The sequence below is a fragment of the Bombina bombina genome, chromosome 4 (genome assembly GCF_027579735.1).
Source record: "Bombina bombina isolate aBomBom1 chromosome 4, aBomBom1.pri, whole genome shotgun sequence".
NCBI classification, from domain to species: Eukaryota; Metazoa; Chordata; class Amphibia; order Anura; family Bombinatoridae; genus Bombina; species Bombina bombina.
Genome location: NC_069502.1, coordinates 1048688608 through 1048708285, shown reverse-complemented (window position 1 = coordinate 1048708285; position 19678 = coordinate 1048688608). Strand labels below are relative to the sequence as shown.

Genomic DNA, 19678 nt, shown 5'->3' with positions numbered 1-19678 from the left:
TTATAATGGGCTGGCTTTACATTCCTGCTTTTTAAATAAAGATACCAAAAGAACAAAGAAAAATTGATAATAGGAGTAAATTAGAAAGTTTCTTAAAATTGCATGCTCTATCTAAACCTTAGAGTATTTTCTTAACACATCCAAAGGGATTAAACTAATAGTTAAAACTAACACATCCAATGCATTCCCATGTACTTCTTGTGCAAGATCGCCGGTGATTGGGCGCTACATGCATATGCTGCAAAGAAGAAGTATGTTAGGAGCAGCAACAGTTTTGCTTCCTAAGCATGATTTGAACTATTATAAGCTCAATTTAAGAAACTCCAGAGAGACAAGATTCACTCCCACAAACCTATCTGCCCAGCATTGCTGCTAGTGGGCAGCAATATGCAGCCCACATTTAACATTGCACAAGCATCTGCTTGTGCAATTCCTCCCTCTACTCGCGCAAAGCTGTCAAGCACCACAGTCTGGTGTATATGTTAGGAAGCAGAAGCTCAAATGCTGCAGCTTGATAAATTGAGCCCTATGTGTTTTAACTCTTTGCGTTGGGTTAACACACAGTTTACAATAACCACTTGTTTAGTAAAATGGTCTGAAGAATTGGCGCATTTCAGTATTAGACTGGAGTATTTGGTTAAACTTACCACCACCTGCAGCCTCAAAAATAAAAGACGAGTCAAAGTTACAATTTTATGTTTCATTCAACATATTTGTTTTGTTAAGAAATGTACTTTTATCATCAAATGTATTTCTTGTTTTAACGTAAACACTTCATGAACACCATGTGTGTATATATATTTTTTTATTTTTTTTTACAAAAACTACTGCCATATAGTTCTCCAGACAGTCCACTGTTACTAGCTAGAGCTCAGTATAGCCATTACTACATCAGATTTAGTGGGTCCTTTTTCAATTTGAGTATCAATCTGCTTAACAGTCCTAGAGGTTGTCTTGGACCTTGCACTTAATATCTAGGGCTCGATCCGATATGCAGTGTCGCCCGCAAAAGCCGTCGATGCCGGGTTTTGCGCGTTTTTGGTATCCTATATACAGCGCCGCATCTAAATGTGGCACGTATATTTCACCCGTCGCTCGCAATTTTTACTCCCATAGGCTAACATGGGACCGCGTCGTAAGTCGGTATACAATATCCAGCGCAAGGCCTTACGTGGCGAAAATTGAGAAATCTTACTCCATTTTCACCTCGCCATAAAATGCAGCCGTAGCAGGCCTTGCGCTGAATATGGGAGCACCGTAACTCCCTAAAATGCCTGCAAAAAAAAAAATAACACCTAACCTATGCGCAATGTCTATCTACCTGTCAACCGCAATCCCCCACCGCACTAACTAATAAAGTGTATATACCCCTAAACTGCCATAGCCCACACCGCAATACACCTATTCTATTATTAACCCCTAAACCGCCATAGCCCACATAGCCTATAAAATCTATTAACCCCTAATCTGCCGCCGCCAACGTCACCGCCACTATAATAAAGTTATTAACCCCTCAACCTAAGTCTAACCCTAACACCCCCTTAACTTAATTATTATTTAAATAAATCTAAATAATATTACCATTATTAACTAAAGTATTCCTATTTAAAACTAAATACTTACCTATAAAATAAACCCTAAGATAGCTACAATATAATTAATAATTACATTGTAGCTATTTTAGGATTTATTTTTGTTTTACAGGCAACTTTGTATTTATTTTAACTAGGTACAATAGCTATTAAATAGTTAATAACTATTTAATAGCTACCTAGTTAAAATAATTACAAAATTACCTGTAAAATAAATCCTAACCTAAGTTACAAATACACCTAACACTACACTATCATTAAATAAATTAAATTAAATTAATTAACTACAATTAGCTAAAATTAAATACAATTAACTAAAATAAACTAAAGTACAAAAAATAAAATTACAGAAAATAAAAAATAATTACAAGAAGTTTAAACTAATTACACCTAATCTAAGCCCCCTAATAAAATAAAGTCCCCCAAAATAATAAAATGCCCTACCCTATACTAAATTACAAATAGCCCTTTTTTTTTTTTTGCGGGGCATTGCCCCAAAGTAATCGGCTCTTTTACCTGTAAAAAAAAAAAAGACAATACCCCCCCCCCCCAACATTACAACCCACCATCCACACACCCCTACTCTAAAACCCACCCAATCCCCCCTTAAAAAAACCTAACACTACCCCATTGAAGATCTCCCTACCTTGAGCCGTCTTCACCCAGCCGGGCACAAGTAGTCATCTGATCCTGGCAGAAGTTTTCATCTGATGGGGCAGAAGAGGACATCCGGACCGGCATAAGTCTTCATCCTATCCGGGCAGAAGAGGACATCCGGACCGGCAGAAGGCTTCATCCAAGCGGCATCTTCTATCTTCTTCCATCCGACGAGGAGCGACTCCATCTTGAAGAGATCCGGCGCGGAGCATCCTTCCAGCACGACGGACGAACGACAAATGACGGTTCCTTTAAGGGACGTCATCCAAGATGGCGTACCTCAAATTCCGATTGGCTGATAGGATTCTATCAACCAATCGGAATTAAGGTAGGAAAAATCCGATTGGTTGATTTAATCAGCCAATCGGATTGAAGTTCAATCCGATTGGATCAGCCAATAGAATGCGAGGTCAATTCTATTGGCTGATCCAATCAGCCAATCGGATTGAACTTCAATCCGATTGGCTGATTAAATCAACCAATCGGATTTTTCCTACCTTAATTCCAATTGGCTGATAGAATCCTATCAGCCAATCGGAATTCGAGGGACGCCATCTTGGATGACGTCCCTTAAAGGAACCGTCATTCGTGGTTAGTCCGTCATGCTGGAAGGATGCTCCGCGCCGGATCTCTTCAAGATGGAGTCGCTCCTCGTCAGATGGAAGAAGATAGAAGATGCCACTTGGATGAAGCCTTCTGCCGGTCCTGATGTCCTCTTCTGCCCGGATAGGATGACCACTTGTGCCCGGCTGGGTGAAGACAGCTCAAGGTAGGGAGATCTTCATTGGGTTAGTGTTAGGTTTTTTTTAAGGGGGGATTGGGTGGGTTTTAGAGTAGGGGTGTGTGGGTGGTGGGTTGTAATGTTGGGGGGGGTATTGTCTTTTTTTTTTTTTTACAGGTAAAAGAGCTGATTACTTTGGGGCAATGCCCCGCAAAAAAAAGGGCTATTTGTAATTTAGTATAGGGTAGGGCATTTTATTATTTTGGGGGACTTTATTTTATTAGGGGGCTTAGATTAGGTGTAATTAGTTTAAACTTCTTGTAATTATTTTTTATTTTCTGTAATTTTATTTTTTGTACTTTAGTTTATTTTAGTTAATTGTATTTAATTTTAGCTAATTGTAGTTAATTAATTTAATTTATTTAATGATAGTGTAGTGTTAGGTGTATTTGTAACTTAGGTTAGGATTTATTTTACAGGTAATTTTGTAATTATTTTAACTAGGTAGCTATTAAATAGTTATTAACTATTTAATAGCTATTGTACCTAGTTAAAATAAATTACAAAGTTGCCTGTAAAATAAAAATAAATCCTAAAATAGCTACAATGTAATTATTATATTGTAGCTATCTTAGGGTTTATTTTATAGGTATTTAGTTTTAAATAGGAATACTTTAGTTAATAATAGTAATATTATTTAGATTTATTTAAATAATAATTATGTTACGGGGGTGTTAGGGTTAGACTTAGGTTTAGGGGTTAATAACTTTATTATAGTGGCGGCGGCAGATTAGGGGTTAATAGATTTAATAGGCTATGTGGGCTACGTCGGTTTAGGGGTTAATACTAGGATAGGTTTATTGCAGTGTGGGCTATGGAGATTTAGGGGTTAATACTACTAGGATAGGTTTTTTGCGGTGTGGGCTATGGCGGTTTAGGGGTTAATACTAGGATAGGTTTATTGCGGTGGGGGGTTATCAATCTAGGGGTTAATACATTTATTATTAGGAGTGAGAGGGGGGATTGCGGATATAGGGGTATACGTGTCAGGCTTATTTTTGGGAGGCGTGTTAGACAGTTACGGGAGATTTAAAATTTTAGTTAGTTTTCTTAGGCGCCGGCAGTTTCTAAAGTGCCGTAAGTCATTGGCGACTCCAGAAATTTGTACTTACGCTTATTTCTGGACATCGCTAGTTTATCCGACTTACGGCACTTTAGGAACTGCCGGCAGGGTATATGTAATACCCCAATGTGCGAGGTGAAGCTACGGGCGGTGCGGGTTCCCTCGCTTGCGCCGAAACCTACGCCGTATATCGGATCGTGCCCTTAGTATTTTACTCTCTAGTTTTTGAAATGTAAGATAGGAAAATTTAATGCCATTACTTGTTTCATGGTATCTTGTTTTGAGTTGGTAATTTATTGAACAGTCTTGTAAAAATTACCTCCCCTTTTTTTTTTTTTCCCCCCAGGGGATCGGCCTTACAGTTGCAATGAATGTGGAAAACAATTCACTCAACTCAATGCACTACAAAGACACCAACGTATACACACTGGAGAAAAACCCTACATGTGTATTGCATGTCAGCGAACATTTACTGATAAATCTACGCTCCGAAGACATACATCTGTAAGAATTATTTAATGTCCTTTTCTTTTTTTTCATTACATTGAAAACAGACACTAAAAGGGAGATAAGAGAAAAACATTTATAGCTCATTTACAAATGTCTCCTTCTTTAATTATACAAAATAAAGTATATTACACATTCACTTTAGATTGATATCTACCATTGTTCTAACATCAAAAGCACAGTAAATATATACATAACCCATGCAGAAAAAATACCAGGAAAAATACTGTTTTAAAAATACTTATGCATGTAAATATTACTTTTTATTTTAATTCGAAAACCTCCAGGTTGTACTTTAAATGGACAGTCTAGTCAAAATTAAACTTTCATGATTCAGATAGCATACACTTTACCTTTATCATCAAATGTGCTTTCTTCTCTTGGTATTCTTTGTTAAAAGCAAAACCTAGGTGGGCTAATTTATTAATTTTTAAGCCCTTGAAGGCCACCCCTTATCTTTGTGCATGTTGACAGTTTTTCACAGCTAGAGAGCACTAGTACATGTGTGCCATATAGATAACATTGTGCTCGCTCCCGGTGTAATTATTAAATGCAAGTTTCTCAAAAGAACTGAGATAAGGGGGCAGTCTGCAGAAGCTTAGATACAAGGTAATTGCAGAGTTAAAAAGTATATTAATATAACAGTGTTGGTTATGCAAATGGATAATGAAGGGATTATCTATCTTTTTAAACAAAACAAATTCTGGTGTAGACTTTCCCTTCTCATTATTCTTTCCCTTCTCATTATCCTTTTATTAGCAATTTATCTTACTTCACTTGGTATCCTTAAAGAGTAGGTGGATAAAAATCAATGGGGGGTTACATTTAAATCTGATATATTTTTTTATAGGTGATTGTATATCTATCCTTTTAAGACACTTTCAGCTATGGTTTGGCACTTTATGTATTAATATAAAGTTTTAAATATATGTATTGTACTTATATTTGCCATGAGTTAGGTTTATGTATATTTCTTTTTTGCAGACTATCAGTTTCAAAATTGGGAAAAATATTTAGGAAGTTATTTTTTCTTATCTGGGGCATAGTCTTTTCTTCAAATTGACTGCTTTTTCAATAATGTTCGCGGGCAAAATTAGGCTTGCGAGGTCGCAAAATGCTGATATTTATTGTGTCATTCTTTGCACGAGAATGTTTTTGGCGCGATGGTACGTTTGGAGACGCAATTTGTCATTTTCCTTGGCGCGAGTTGCGTCATTTCCGGATGTTGTTGGCGCCAAAAAATTTCATTTTGCGTTGCGCGTCATACTTGGCGCCAAACAATTTAATTTTTTAAACCCCACTTCCTATATGCTTCTTACCTCTTTTTATGCTCAGAGGGCTATGCTATTGCATTTTTTCCCATTCCTGAAACTGCCATATAAGGAAATTGATAATTTTGCTTTATATGTTGTTTTTTTCTCTTACATTTGCAAGATGTCTCAATCTGATCCTGTCTCAGAAACCACTGTTGGAACCCTGCTGCCTGATAGCAGTTGTCATGATAAGATTTTACATGCAGAGAATGTATCCCTGTTGTTCCTTCAACATCTAATGTACATGATATCCCTGTGAATATAAAAGATTTTATTGCTGATGCGATTCAGAAGGCTTTGTCTGCTATTCCGCCTTCTAATAAACGTAAAAGGTCTTTTACAACTTCTCATAAAGTTGATGAAATTTCAAATGACCGACAACATACTGAATTATCCTCCTCTGAGGATCTATCTGGTTCAGAAGACACTGACAAATCTACTTATCTCTTTAAGATGGAATATATTTGTTCCTTTTTAAAAGAGGTATTGATTACTTTGGATATTGAGGAAACTAGTCCTCTTGATACTAAAACTAGTAAACGTTTAAATTCTATTTATAAACCTCCTGTGGTTACTCCAGATGTTTTTCCAGTTCCTGATGCTATTTCTAATATGATTTCAAAGGAATGGAATAGGCCTGGTACTTTTTTTTTTTTATTATTATTCTTTCTTCTATGTTTAAAAAGTTGTATCCTTTGCCAGCAGTTAGGTTGGAGTTTTGGGGAAAAATCCCCAAAGTTGATGGGGCTATTTCTACTCTTGCCAAACGTACTACTATTCCTATGGAAGATAGTACTTCTTTTAAGGACCCTTTAGACAGAAAACCTTAATCTTATCTAAGGAAAGCTTATTTATTTTCTGGCTACATTCTTAGGCCTGCTATACCCATGGCTGATGTTGCAGTTGCATCAACCTTTTGGTTGGAAAGCTTAGCGCAACAGGAAAAATATCCTGATTTGTCTAGCATTTTTTCACTTGCTTCAACATGCTAATCATTTTATCTGTTATGCTATTTTTGATATCATCAATATTGATGTTAAATCTATGTTTTTAGCTATTTTAGCTAGAAGAGTTTTGTGACTTAAATATTGGAATGCTGACATGTTATCTAAGTCTAGATTACTATCTCTTTCCAAGGTAACAATTTTATTTGGTTCTCAGAATGGATTCAATTATTTCAACTGTCACTGGGGGAAGGGAGTTTTTTTACCTCAGGATCTAAGGGTAAATCTAAAACTTCTAATCATTTTCGCTCTTTTCAACAGAATAAGGAACAGAAAGCCAATCCTTCCCCCAAAAAATCTGGTTCCAATTGGAAACCTTCTTCAAGTTGGAATAAATCCAAGTCTTTTAAGAAACCAAAGCCAGCCCCCAAGTCCGCATGAAGGTGCGGCCCTCATTCCAGCTCAGCTGGTGGGGGGCAGATTAATTTTTTTCCAAAACATTTGGGCAGTTTCTGTCTCACACGTTCCAGCAAATCCAGTAAAGGCTCAGTCTTTTCTGAAGTGTGTTTGAGATCTAGAGCTTTCAGGGGTAATCATACCAGTTCAGTTTCAGAAACAGGGTCTGGGGTTTAATTCAAATCTATTCATTGGCCCAAAGAAAGAAAAATTTATTCAGGCCAGTTCTAGATCTAAACATTTTTAATCGTTTTGCCAACTTTCAAAATGATGACTATAAGGACTATTCTGCCTTTTGTTCAGCAAGGTCATTATATGTCCACCATAGACTTGCAGGATGCATATCTTCATATTCCAAATTATCCAGACCACTATTGGTTTCTGAGATTTTCTTCTCTAGACAGGCATTACCAATTTGTCGCTCTTCCATTTGGCCTAGCGACCGCTCCAAGAATGTTTTCAAAGGTTCTCGGTGCCCTACTCTTTGTAATCAGAGAACAGGGTATTGCGGTGTTTCCTTATTTGGACGATATCTTGGTACTAGCTCAGTCTTTATATTCTGCCGAATCTCACACGAATCAACTTGTGTTGTTTCTTCAAAGACATGGTTGGAGGATCAATTTACCAAAACGTTCCTTGATTTCTCAGACAAGGGTCACCTTTTTAGGTTTCCAGATAGATTCAGTGTCCATGACTAACAGACAAGAGACGAATAAAATTGGTTTCAGCTTGTCGGAACCTTCAGTCTCAATCATTCCCTTCAGTGGCTATGTGCATGGAAGATTTAGGTCTCATGACTGCAGCATCGGACGCGATCCCCTTTGTTCGTTTTCATATGAGACCTCTTCAGCTTTGTATGCTGAATCAGTGGTTCTACAAGGATATTACAATTAATATCCTTAAATCCCAATGTTCGACTCCCTCTGACTTGGTGGTTAGATCACCATCGTATAGTCCAAGGGGGCTCTTTTGTTCGTCCAATCTGGACTGGAATCACAACAAATATAAGTCTTTCAGGTTGGGGAGCTGTCTGGGGTTCTCTGACAGCACAAGGGGTTTGGAAATCTCAAGAGGCGAGATTACCAATCAATATATTAGAACTCCGTGCTATTTTCAGGGCTCTTTAGGTTTGGCCTTGGTTGAAGAGAGAACCATTCATTTGTTTTCAGACAGACAATATCACAACTGTGGCATATGTCAATCATCAGGGTGGGACTCACAGTCCCCTAGCTATGAAAGAAGTATCTCGGATACTTTCTTGGGCGGAATCCAGCTCTTGTCTAATTTCTGCGGTACATATCCCAGGTGTAGACAATTGGGAAGCGGATTATCTCAGCCGTCAGACTTTACATCCGGGGGAGTGGTCTCTCCATCCATATGTGTTTTTTCAGATTGTTCACATGTGGGGTCTTCCAGAAATAGATCTGATGGCTTCCCATCTAAACAAGAAACTTCCCAGGTATTTGTCCAGGTCCAGGGATACTCATGCGGAGTCGGTGGATGCATTAGCAATTCCTTGGTTTTACCAACCTGCTTATATCTTCCCGCCTCTAGTTCTTCCAAGAGTGATCTCCAAGATCATCATGAAACAATTGTTTGTGTTTCTGGTAGCACCAGCATGGCCTCACAGGTTATGGTATGCGGATCTTGTCCGAATGTACAGTTGCCAACCGTGGCCACTTCCTTTTAAGACCAGAGCTTCTGTCTCAAAGATGGTTTTTTTCCATCAGGATCTCAAATCGTTAAATTTGAAGGTATGTAAATTAAACGCTTAGTGCTTAGTCATAGAGGTTTCTCTGACTGAGTGATTGATACTATGTTACAGGCTTGAAAATCTGTTTCTAGGAAGATTTATTATCGAGTTTTGAAGACTTATATTCCATGGTGTTCTTCTCCATAAATTCTCCTAGCATTCTTTTAGAATTCATAGAAATTTACAGTTTCTTTAGGATGGTTTGGATAAAGGTTTGTCTGCAAGTTCCTTGAAAGTACAAATCTCTGCTCTTTCTGTTTTATTTCACAGAAAGATTGCTAAGCTTCCTGATAATCACTGTTTTGTGTAGTCTTTGGTCCGTATCAAGCCTGTCATTAAATCAATCTCTCCTCCTTGGAGTCTTAATTTGGTTTTGAAGGCTTTACATGCTCCTCCTTTTGAGCCTATGCATTATTCGGATATTAAACTACTTTCTTGGAAAGTGTTGTTCTCCTTTTTGCTATCTCTTCTGCTAGAAGAGTTTCCGAATTATCTGCTCTTTCTTGTGCGTCTCCTTTTCTGATTTTCCATCAGGATAAGGGAGTTTTGCAGACTTCATTTAAATTTTTACCTAAAGTTGTGAATTCTAACGACATTAATAGGGAAATTGTTGTTCCCTCTTTGTGTCCTAATCCTAAGAATTCTTTGGAGCGAGCCTTACATTCTCTGGATGTTGTAAGACCTTTGAAATATTATGTTGAAGCTACTAAAGATTTCAGGAAGAGGCATATTTATTAAAGTCTGTCGGACCTGATCCGACAGTGTGGATCAGGTCCGACACACCTCGTTGAATGCGGAGAGCAATAGGCTCTCCGTATTCAACATTGCACCAGCAGCTCAACGCCGCCCCTGCAGATTTGCGGACAATCGCCAGCAGGGGGGTGTCAATCAACCCGATCGTACTCGATCGGGTTGAATTGTGGCGATCTCTGTCCGCCTGCTCAGAGCAGGCGGACAGGGTTATGGAGCAGCGGCCTTTAGACCGCTGCTTCATAACTGCTGTTTCTGGCGAGCCTGCAGGCACACCAGAAACGTGGGCCCTCAAGCTCCATTCGGGCTTGATAAATGGGCCTCCTAGTCTATTTGTTGTCTTTTCTGGTCCTAGGAAAGGTCAGAAAGCTTCTGCCATTTCCTTGGCATCCTGGTTAAAGCTTTTGATTCATCAGATTTATTTGGAGTTGGGTCAGGCCCCACCTCAGAGAATCACAGCTCATTCTACTAGATCAGTTTCCACTTCGTGGGCTTTTAAGAATGAAGCTTCAGTTGATCAGTTTGGCAAAGCAGCAACTTGTTCTTCTTTGCATACATTTACTAAATTCTACTGTTTTTTATGTATTTGCCTCTTCGGAAGCAGTTTTTGGTAGGGAAGTTCTTCAGGCAGCTGTTTCAGTTTGATTCCTCTGCTTATGTTTTAAGTTTTTTTCTTTTTAATTATGAGAAAAACTTATTTTTTTGGATGTGGATTTAATTTTTTCAGCGGAAAATGGCTGTCTTTATTTTTATCCCTCCCTCTCTAGTGACTCTTGCGTGGAGTTCCACATCTTGGGTATTGCTATCCCATACGTCACTAGCTCATGGACTCTTGCCAATTACATGAAAGAAAACATAATTTATGTAAGAACTTACCTGATAAATTAATTTCTTTCATATTGGCAAGAGTCCATGACACCCACCCTTTTTATGGTGGTTGTTTTTTTTTGTATAAAGCACACTTTTATATATCCAGTTCCTTTTTTTATGCTTTTTACTCATTTTTCTATCACCCCACTATTCGTTAAACTGAGTTGTGGGTGTGGTGAGGGATGTATTTATAGGCATTTTGAGGTTTGGGAAACTTTGCCCCTCTTGGTAAGATTGTATATCCCATACGTCACTAGCTCATGGACTCTTGCCAATATGAAAGAAATTAATTTATCAGGTAAGTTCTTACATAAATTATGTTTTCTTTCATAAATTATGTTTTTCTGGTAAATTAAATCCATTAATCCCTTTACAATGTCATGAACTCCTAGAGGTTTCTGTAAAATTATTTTGGGCAGGTTTTCTCTCTAGAAGATACTATCACTAGATGCTTGTTTTTGCAGTTCTTAAAACTGTAAATGTGAGTTATTGAATGGGTAAGAAAACCACTAGAATTGAGGGCGCAATAAAATTGCTAGACTTCTCCACAGGGAAGCAATTTAGATCTTCCAACTTAAAGTGGTAGTAAATCCTAGCGTTTGGCATAATGCCAGCTGGCCCGCACAGCTATTTGCTAAGAGATGTAAACATCACATCACTGAAAAAACATAATTTATGCTTACCTGATAAATTTATTTCTCTTGTAGTGTAGTCAGTCCACGGGTCATCCATTACTTATGGGATTATATCTCTTCCCCAACAGGAAGTTGCAAGAGGATCACCCAAGCAGAGCTGCTATATAGCTCCTCCCCTCACATGTCATATCCAGTCATTCGACCGAAACAAGACGAGAAAGGAGAAACCATAGGGTGCAGTGGTGACTGGAGTTTAATGAAAATTTAGATCTGCCTTAAAAGACAGGGCGGGCCGTGGACTGACTACACTACAAGAGAAATAAATGTATCAGGTAAGCATAAATTATGTTTTCTCTTGTTAAGTGTAGTCAGTCCACGGGTCATCCATTACTTATGGGATACCAATACCAAAGCTAAAGTATACGGATGAAGGGAGGGACAAGGCAGGAACTTTAAACGGAAGGAACCACTGCCTAAAGCACCTTTCTCCCAAAAATGGCCTCCGAAGAAGCAAAAGTGTCAAATTTGTAAAATTTTGAAAAAGTGTGAAGTGAAGACCAAGTTGCAGCCTTGCAAATCTGTTCAACAGAGGCCTTATTTTTAAAGGCCCAGGTGGAAGCCACAGCTCTAGTAGAATGAGCTGTAATTCTTTCAGGAGGCTGCTGTCCAGCAGTCTCATAGGCTAAACGTATTATGCTACGAAGCCAAAAGGAGAGAGAGGTAACCGAAGCCTTTTGACCTCTCCTCTGTGCAGAGTAAACGACAAACAGGGAAGAAGTTTGACGAAAATCTACGTCCAGATTATGCAAAAGTCGTTCCTTCTTTGAAGAAGGGTTAGGACACGATGATGGAACAACAATCTCTTGATTGATATTCCTGTTAGAAACTACCTTAGGTAAGAACCCAGGTTTAGTACGCAGAACTACCTTGTCTGAATGAAAAATCAGATAAGGAGAATCGCAATGTAAGGCAGATAACTCAGAGACTCTTCGAGCCGAGGAAATAGCCATCAAAAACAGAACTTTCCAAGATAACAGTTTGATATCAATGGAATGAAGGGGTTCAAATGGAACGCCTTGCAGAACGTTAAGAACTAAGTTTAAGCTCCACGGCGGAGCAACAGTCTTAAACACAGGCTTAATCCTAGCCAAAGCCTGACAAAAAGCCTGAACGTCTGGAACTTCTGCCAGACGTTTGTGTAGAAGAATAGACAGAGCAGAAATCTGTCCCTTTAACGAACTAGCGGATAAGCCCTTTTCTAAACCCTCTTGTAGAAAAGACAATATCCTAGGAATCCTAACCTTACTCCATGAGTAACTCTTGGATTCGCACCAATATAAATATTTACGCCATATCTTATGGTAAATTCTTCTGGTAACAGGTTTCCTAGCCTGTATTAAGGTATCAATAACCGACTCCGAGAAGCCACGCTTTGATAGAATCAAGCGTTCAATCTCCATGCAGTCAGCCTCAGAGAAATTAGATTTGGATGGTTGAAAGGACCCTGAATTAGAAGGTCCTGCCTCAGAGGCAGAGACCATGGTGGACAGGACGACATGTCCACTAGGTCTGCATACCAGGTCCTGCGTGGCCATGCAGGCGCTATCAGAATCACCGATGCTCTCTCCTGTTTGATCTTGGCGATCAGTCGAGGAAGCATCGGAAATGGTGGAAACACATAAGCCATGTTGAAGACCCAAGGGGCTGTCAGAGCATTTATCAGCACCGCACCCGGGTCCCTGGACCTGGATCCGTAACAAGGAAGCTTGGCGTTCTGGCGAGACGCCATGAGATCCAGATCTGGTTTGCCCCAACGATGGATCAGTTGAGTGAAGACCTCCGGATGAAGTTCCCACTCCCCCGGATGAAAAGTCTGGCGACTTAGAAAATCCGCCTCCCAGTTCTCCACGCCTGGGATGTAGATCGCTGACAGGTGGCAAGAGTGAGACTCTGCCCAGCGAATTATCTTTGAGACTTCCAACATCGCTAGGGAACTCCTGGTTCCCCCTTGATGGTTGATGTAAGCCACAGTCGTGATGTTGTCCGACTGAAATCTGATGAACCTCAGAGTTGCTAACTAAGGCCAAGCTAGAAGAGCATTGAATATTGCTCTTAACTCCAGAATATTTATTGGGAGGAGTTTCTCCTCCTGAGTCCATGATCCCTGAGCCTTCAGGGAATTCCAGACTGCGCCCCAACTTAGAAGGCTGGCGTCTGTTGTTACAATCGTCCAATCTGGCCTGCGAAAGGTCATCCCCTTGGACAGATGGGGCCGAGAAAGCCACCATAAAAGAGAATCTCTGGTCTCTTGATCCAGATTTAGCAGAGGGGGACAAATCTGAGTAATCCCCATTCCACTGACTTAGCATGCACAATTGCAGCGGTCTGAGATGCAGGCGCGCAAATGGTACTATGTCCATTGCCGCTACCATTAAGCCGATTACTTCCATGCACTGAGCTACTGACGGGTGTGGAATGGAATGAAGGGCACGGCAAGCATTTAGAAGTTTTGATAACCTGGCCTCCGTCAGGTAAATTTTCATCTCTACAGAATCTATAAGAGTCCCTAGGAAGGGAACCCTTGTGAGTGGTAACAGAGAACTCTTTTCCACGTTCACCTTCCACCCATGCGACCTCAGAAATGCCAGAACTATCTCTGTATGAGACTTGGCAGTTTGAAAACTTGACGCTTGTATCAGAATGTCGTCTAGGTACGGAGCCACCGCTATGCCTCGCGGTCTTAGTACCGCCAGAAGTGAGCCCAGAACCTTTGTAAAGATTCTTGGAGCCGTAGCTAACCCGAAGGGAAGAGCTACAAACTGGTAATGCCTGTCTTGGAAGGCAAATCTTAGGTACCGATAATGATCCTTGTGAATCGGTATGTGAAGGTAGGCATCCTTTAAGTCCACTGTGGTCATGTACTGACCCTCTTGGATCATGGGTAGGATGGTTCGAATAGTTTCCATTTTGAATGATGGAACTCTTAAGAATTTGTTTAGGATTTTTAAGTCCAAGATTGGTCTGAAGGTTCCCTCTTTCTTGGGAACCACAAATAGATTTGAATAGAATCTTTGCCCGTGTTCCGTCCGCGGAACTGGGTGGATCACCCCCATTAGTAAGAGGTCTTGTACACAGCGTAGAAACGCCTCTTTCTTTATTTGGTTTGCTGATAACCTTGAAAGATGAAATCTCCCTTGTGGAGGAGAAGCTTTGAAGTCCAGAAGGTATCCCTGAGATATGATCTCCAACGCCCAGGGATCCTGGACATCTCTTGCCCAAGCCTGGGCGAAGAGAGAAAGTCTGCCCCCCACTAGATCCGTTTCCTGATAGGGGGCCCTCTCTTCATGCTGTCTTAGGGGCAGCAGCAGGTTTTCTGGCCTGCTTGCCCTTGTTCCAGGACTGGTTAGTTTTCCAGCCCTGTCTGTAACGAGCAACAGCTCCTTCCTGTTTTGGAGCGGAGGAAGTTGATGCTGCTCCTGCCTTGAGGTTACGAAAGGCACGAAAATTAGACTGTTTGGCCTTTGATTTGGCCCTGTCCTGAGGCAGAGCATGGCCCTTACCTCCCGTAATGTCAGCGATAATTTCTTTCAAGCCGGGCCCGAATAAGGTCTGCCCTTTGAAAGGAATATTAAGCAATTTAGATTTAGAAGTAACGTCAGCTGACCAGGATTTAAGCCATAGCGCTCTGCGCGCTTGGATGGCGAATCCGGAGTTCTTAGCCGTAAGTTTGGTTAAATGTACGACGGCATCAGAAACAAATGCGTTAGCTAGCTTAAGTGCTTTAAGCTTGTTCATAATTTCATCCAATGGAGCTGTGCGAATGGCCTCTTCCAGAGACTCAAACCAGAATGCCGCCGCAGCAGTGACAGGCGCAATGCATGCAAGGGGCTGTAAGATAAAACCCTGTTGAACAAACATTTTCTAATTTTTATCCATTGGATCTGAAAAGGCACAACTATCCTCCACCGGGATAGTGGTACGCTTAGCTAAAGTAGAAACTGCTCCCTCCACCTTAGGGATCGTCTGCCATAAGTCTCGTGTGGTGGCGTCTATAGGAAAACATTTTCCTAAATATGGGAGGAAGGGAAAAAGGCACACCTGGTCTATCCCACTCCTTGCTAATAATCTCTGTAAGCCTTTTAGGTATAGGAAACACGTCAGTACACACCAGTACCGCATAGTATCTATCCAACCTACATAATTTTTCTGGAATTGCAACCGTGGTTACAATCATTCAGAGCCGCTAATACCTCCCCTAGCAATATGCGGAGGTTCTCAAGCTTAAATTTAAAATTAGAAATCTCTGAATCCAGTCTCCCTGGATCAGATCCGTCACCCACAGAATGAAGCTCTCCGTCTTTATGTTCTGCAAATTGTGACGCAGTATCGGACATGGCTCTCACATCATCAGCGCGCTCTGTCCTTAACCCAGAGCTATCACGCTTGCCTCTTAATTCTGGCAATTTAGATAATACTTCTGTCATAACAGTAGCCATGTCTTGCAAAGTGATTTGTAAGGGCCTCCCTGATGTACTTGGCGCCACAAAATCACGCACCTCCTGAGCGGGAGGCGAAGGTACTGACACGTGAGGAGAGTTAGTCGGCATAACTTCCCCCTCGTTGTCTGGTGATAATTTCTTTATATGTAAAGACTGACTTTTACTTAAAGTGACATCAATGCATTTAGTACACATATTTCTATGGGGCTCCACATTGGCCTTCATACATAGTGAACAAACAGATTCATCTGTGTCAGACATGTTTAAACAGACTAGCAAGCTTGGAAAATACTTTTTAAATAAATTTACAAGAAATATAAAAAACGCTACTGTGCCTTTAAGAAGCACAAAAAGCTGTCACAGTTGAAATAACAATGAACCAAATTAGTTATAGCAACCAAATTTTCACAGTAAATGTATTAAGTTAGCAAAGGATTGCACCCACCAGCAAATGGATGATTAACCCCTTAATACCCAAAAACGGATAACAATTTAATAATTAACGTTTTTATCACAGTCAAACACACTGTCACAGGTCTGCTGTGACTGATTACCTCCCTCCAAAATGAATTTTGGAGACCCCTGAGCTCTCTAGAGACGTCCTGGATCATGGAGGATGAAGTAGGAAGATTGTGACTGAATTTTTACTGCGCAAAAAAGCGCTAAAATAGGCCCCTCCCACTCATATTACAACAGTGGGGAAGCTCAGTTAACTGTTTCTATGCAGAAACAAAAGTTAGCCATGTGGTAAAAATCATGCCCCAATAAGTTTTATCACCAAGTACCTCACAAAAAACGATTAACATGCCAGTAAACGTTTTGAACATACATTTTAAAGTTATGAAGTGTTATTAATAAGCCTGCTACCAGTCGCTTTTACTGCAGTTAAGGCTCATACATTACTTCAGTATTAACAGTATTTCTTTCTGAGTCAAATTCCATTCCCTAGAAAAATACTTCGGTGTACACACACTCATCAGCCTAATACCAGTCGCTACCACTGCATTTAAGGCTGAACTTACATTACATTGGTATCAGCAGTATTTTCTCAGTCAATTCCATTGCTTAGAAAAATAATTTACTGCACATAACTCGTTTGCAGGGGGGGCCCTGCATGCTATTCCCCTTTTCTGAAGTTACCTCACTCCTCAGAATGTGCGAGAACAGCCAGTGGATCTTAGTTACGTCTGCTAAGATCATAGAAAACGCAGGCAGATTCTTCTTCTAATGCTGCCTGAGAAACAAACAGCACACTCCGGTGCCATTTAAAATAACAAACTTTTGATTGAAGAAATAAACTAAGTTTAAAAACACCACAGACCTCTCACAACGACCTATCTTTAGTTAGGTTGCAAGAGAATGACTGGATATGACATGTGAGGGGAGGAGCTATATAGCAGCTCTGCTTGGGTGATCCTCTTGCAACTTCCTTTTGGGGAAGAGATATAATCCCATAAGTAATGGATGACCCGTGGACTGACTACACTTAACAAGAGAAATAGTGTTCTGCTGCAGGCGGACTGAGGCACTCAGCATGGCGAAAGCTGCAGACAGACAAAGGAACTTTCAGCATTTAAGTATTTTATACTTCATGACTGAAAGTCTCCTTTATTTGTTGCACTGGTAAATCCTAGCAGTTTCGCAAACTCTAGGTTTTACTATCACTTTAAGACTTAAGAGACTCCATGTCTATGAGTAAGGCATCATCAGCCGAAATGAGCCAGACCATATCCGTGCTGACTGCCAATATGTTTTAAAACTCTATTTTGTTACAAATAAAAGTGACTTTTAGAAGCTTGCTGTCTTTCATCTACTTAGCATTCTAATGAGAGCAGTACTGCTTTCCACTAGAATGCACCCTTTAAAGCTAGAGAAAATATGGAATGAGCACATTGTCCCACATTTCACGTTTCCATGTTATTTATTCGATAAACTGAATTTATGTAAGATTTGTTTTTTGTATGTTAACATTTTTTTTTTACTTATTTTCTCTCTAGATCCATGACAAAAATACTCCATGGAAGTCGTTCCTTGTGGTTTTGGATGCTGCAGATAAAGGAGATGATGATGATGATGAGCAAAAACCAGAGCTGAAAGCGGAAGATTGTGACAGCTCGCTTAAATCATTATCAAAGTTGACTTACACAGAAAATGACCACTATCAGAATGTGACTATCATGCCAGGAACTGTGGATATACTACATGAAAACAGTTCTACCTCTATTCTTAGTTGCAAGTCCGACTGTGCGCTTATTCCTCAGGAAGTGTACATAGCCACATCATTAAACCAGCTCACAGTACTCCATACACAAACTGAATCTATTCATGCTATGGTTCATATGGAGTAGATTGAACTCTGGACTTTAAGCCCTAGCAAAAAGTCTCTGTCTGTATTGGCTGTGTTTACAATGCCCTGGAATTTATCAAATAAAAAGAAATATAGACATTGTTTTACTAATGACTTTTTGTGATATTTTCTAACATGTAAATCTAATTTTAAAGGGCATGCTTTTATTATTATATTAAAATGTGATTAAAGTTAGTTCTTGCAGTATATATAATCTACCGCCCTCAAATTTGAGGATTTTTTTTTTTTTTTAAATTGCAAATCAGGCCCTCATCAAAGTATTAGCATTACTGGCTGTGGTAGGGTAAGACAATCTCTCACTGTGTGAATCTGTAGCATATTTATCTTTCTTGGGGTAGATTTTTTTTCTTTTTTTTTTCTATTAAAACAAAAACCGGTTGAAAGTTTGAAATTGCTACCTCTTAAAAACAAAACAAAATAGTTAACTACAATGTTAATCTCCTGATTTTGTCATTCAAAAACCAAGTACTCACGATTAACAACAAGCAAAATGGCTATTTGTGGGTTTAGCAATTACATCACAGGTTAAAGTGTCTGTTTATTGATTGGTCCCTTTTTTATAGTGTGTAGTGTAGCTAATACACGACAAAGGCAAAACCTTAGATGTGTGTGTGTCTTTTAAGGGATTTGAAAATGGAAATTATTGGTATAATTGGACCTGTGTTTGGTTATTGATTTGGCTTATTTTTATTGGTGTAAAAATGCTTATTATAGTGATTTTAATGTTAATTGATTAAGCAGGGAGCATTTGTATCTGGTTGGTGATGTTGCTTCCTAATGTCACCCAATATGGTAGGAGGTAAATTCAGTATGATCTGCCTATGTCCAAGTGTTGTCTAGGGTTCCTTTTATCTGTGAAATTTAAGCAAAAATGGCCTGTAAATTTGTTGTAGAGTATCGAGAATTTGGATTATCAGCCAAACACAACTGGCATATGTTAAGTATTCAAAATTTTTGCACCAAACCAATAATGAAAAAAATGCTCCTGATTAAAGAATGAAAATGACTGATTGTGAGCAATCTACATAAAAAAAACGACTCATCAGCAGCTGCTAACATCAAATGATTGTGCTAAACCCCATAATGTTTTTTTCCATTGTAATTACTGCACTGCATGAAAGATCTCAAGATTATGCAGGGACGGGTTTTGTCTAAACAGCATTAAACATCAATACTAAGGTACTAAAGCGTTTGGTAAAGGGACATCATATTTTTTTTTTGTCATTTGATTTATCAAAAACAGTCTGTGCAACCTAAAAGTCTGGGGGCCCCAAGGCATTTTCTCTGATCCTCCTATTCCTGTATTTGATCAAGCGAGGAGTTTTTTCTTTAACAATGTTGGTAGCATTCCTTCTTCACACAGTAGCTGGGGATGAAAGAAGAAAATAAGTCACCTTTTTTTAGTTTAACACTTTCTCACACGTTAAACATAAAATATATATATATATAGATAGAGATATATATATATATATATATATATATACATATAT

General features: G+C 39.4%; 1 protein-coding gene across 2 annotated transcripts in view; it reads left to right on the top strand.

Annotated features, from left to right (window-relative positions):
- GZF1 (GDNF inducible zinc finger protein 1) overlaps positions 1-18274 on the top strand; it is a 48798-nt gene extending 30524 nt beyond the window's left edge. For both annotated transcript variants that reach the window (XM_053712187.1, XM_053712186.1), the window contains exons 5-6: positions 4440-4597; positions 17818-18274. In XM_053712187.1, the coding sequence (XP_053568162.1) occupies positions 4440-4597; positions 17818-18168 (509 nt within the window). In that variant the 3' untranslated portion in view covers positions 18169-18274. The remainder of the gene's footprint in view (positions 1-4439; positions 4598-17817) is intronic.
- The last annotated feature ends 1404 nt before the right edge of the window (positions 18275-19678 follow it).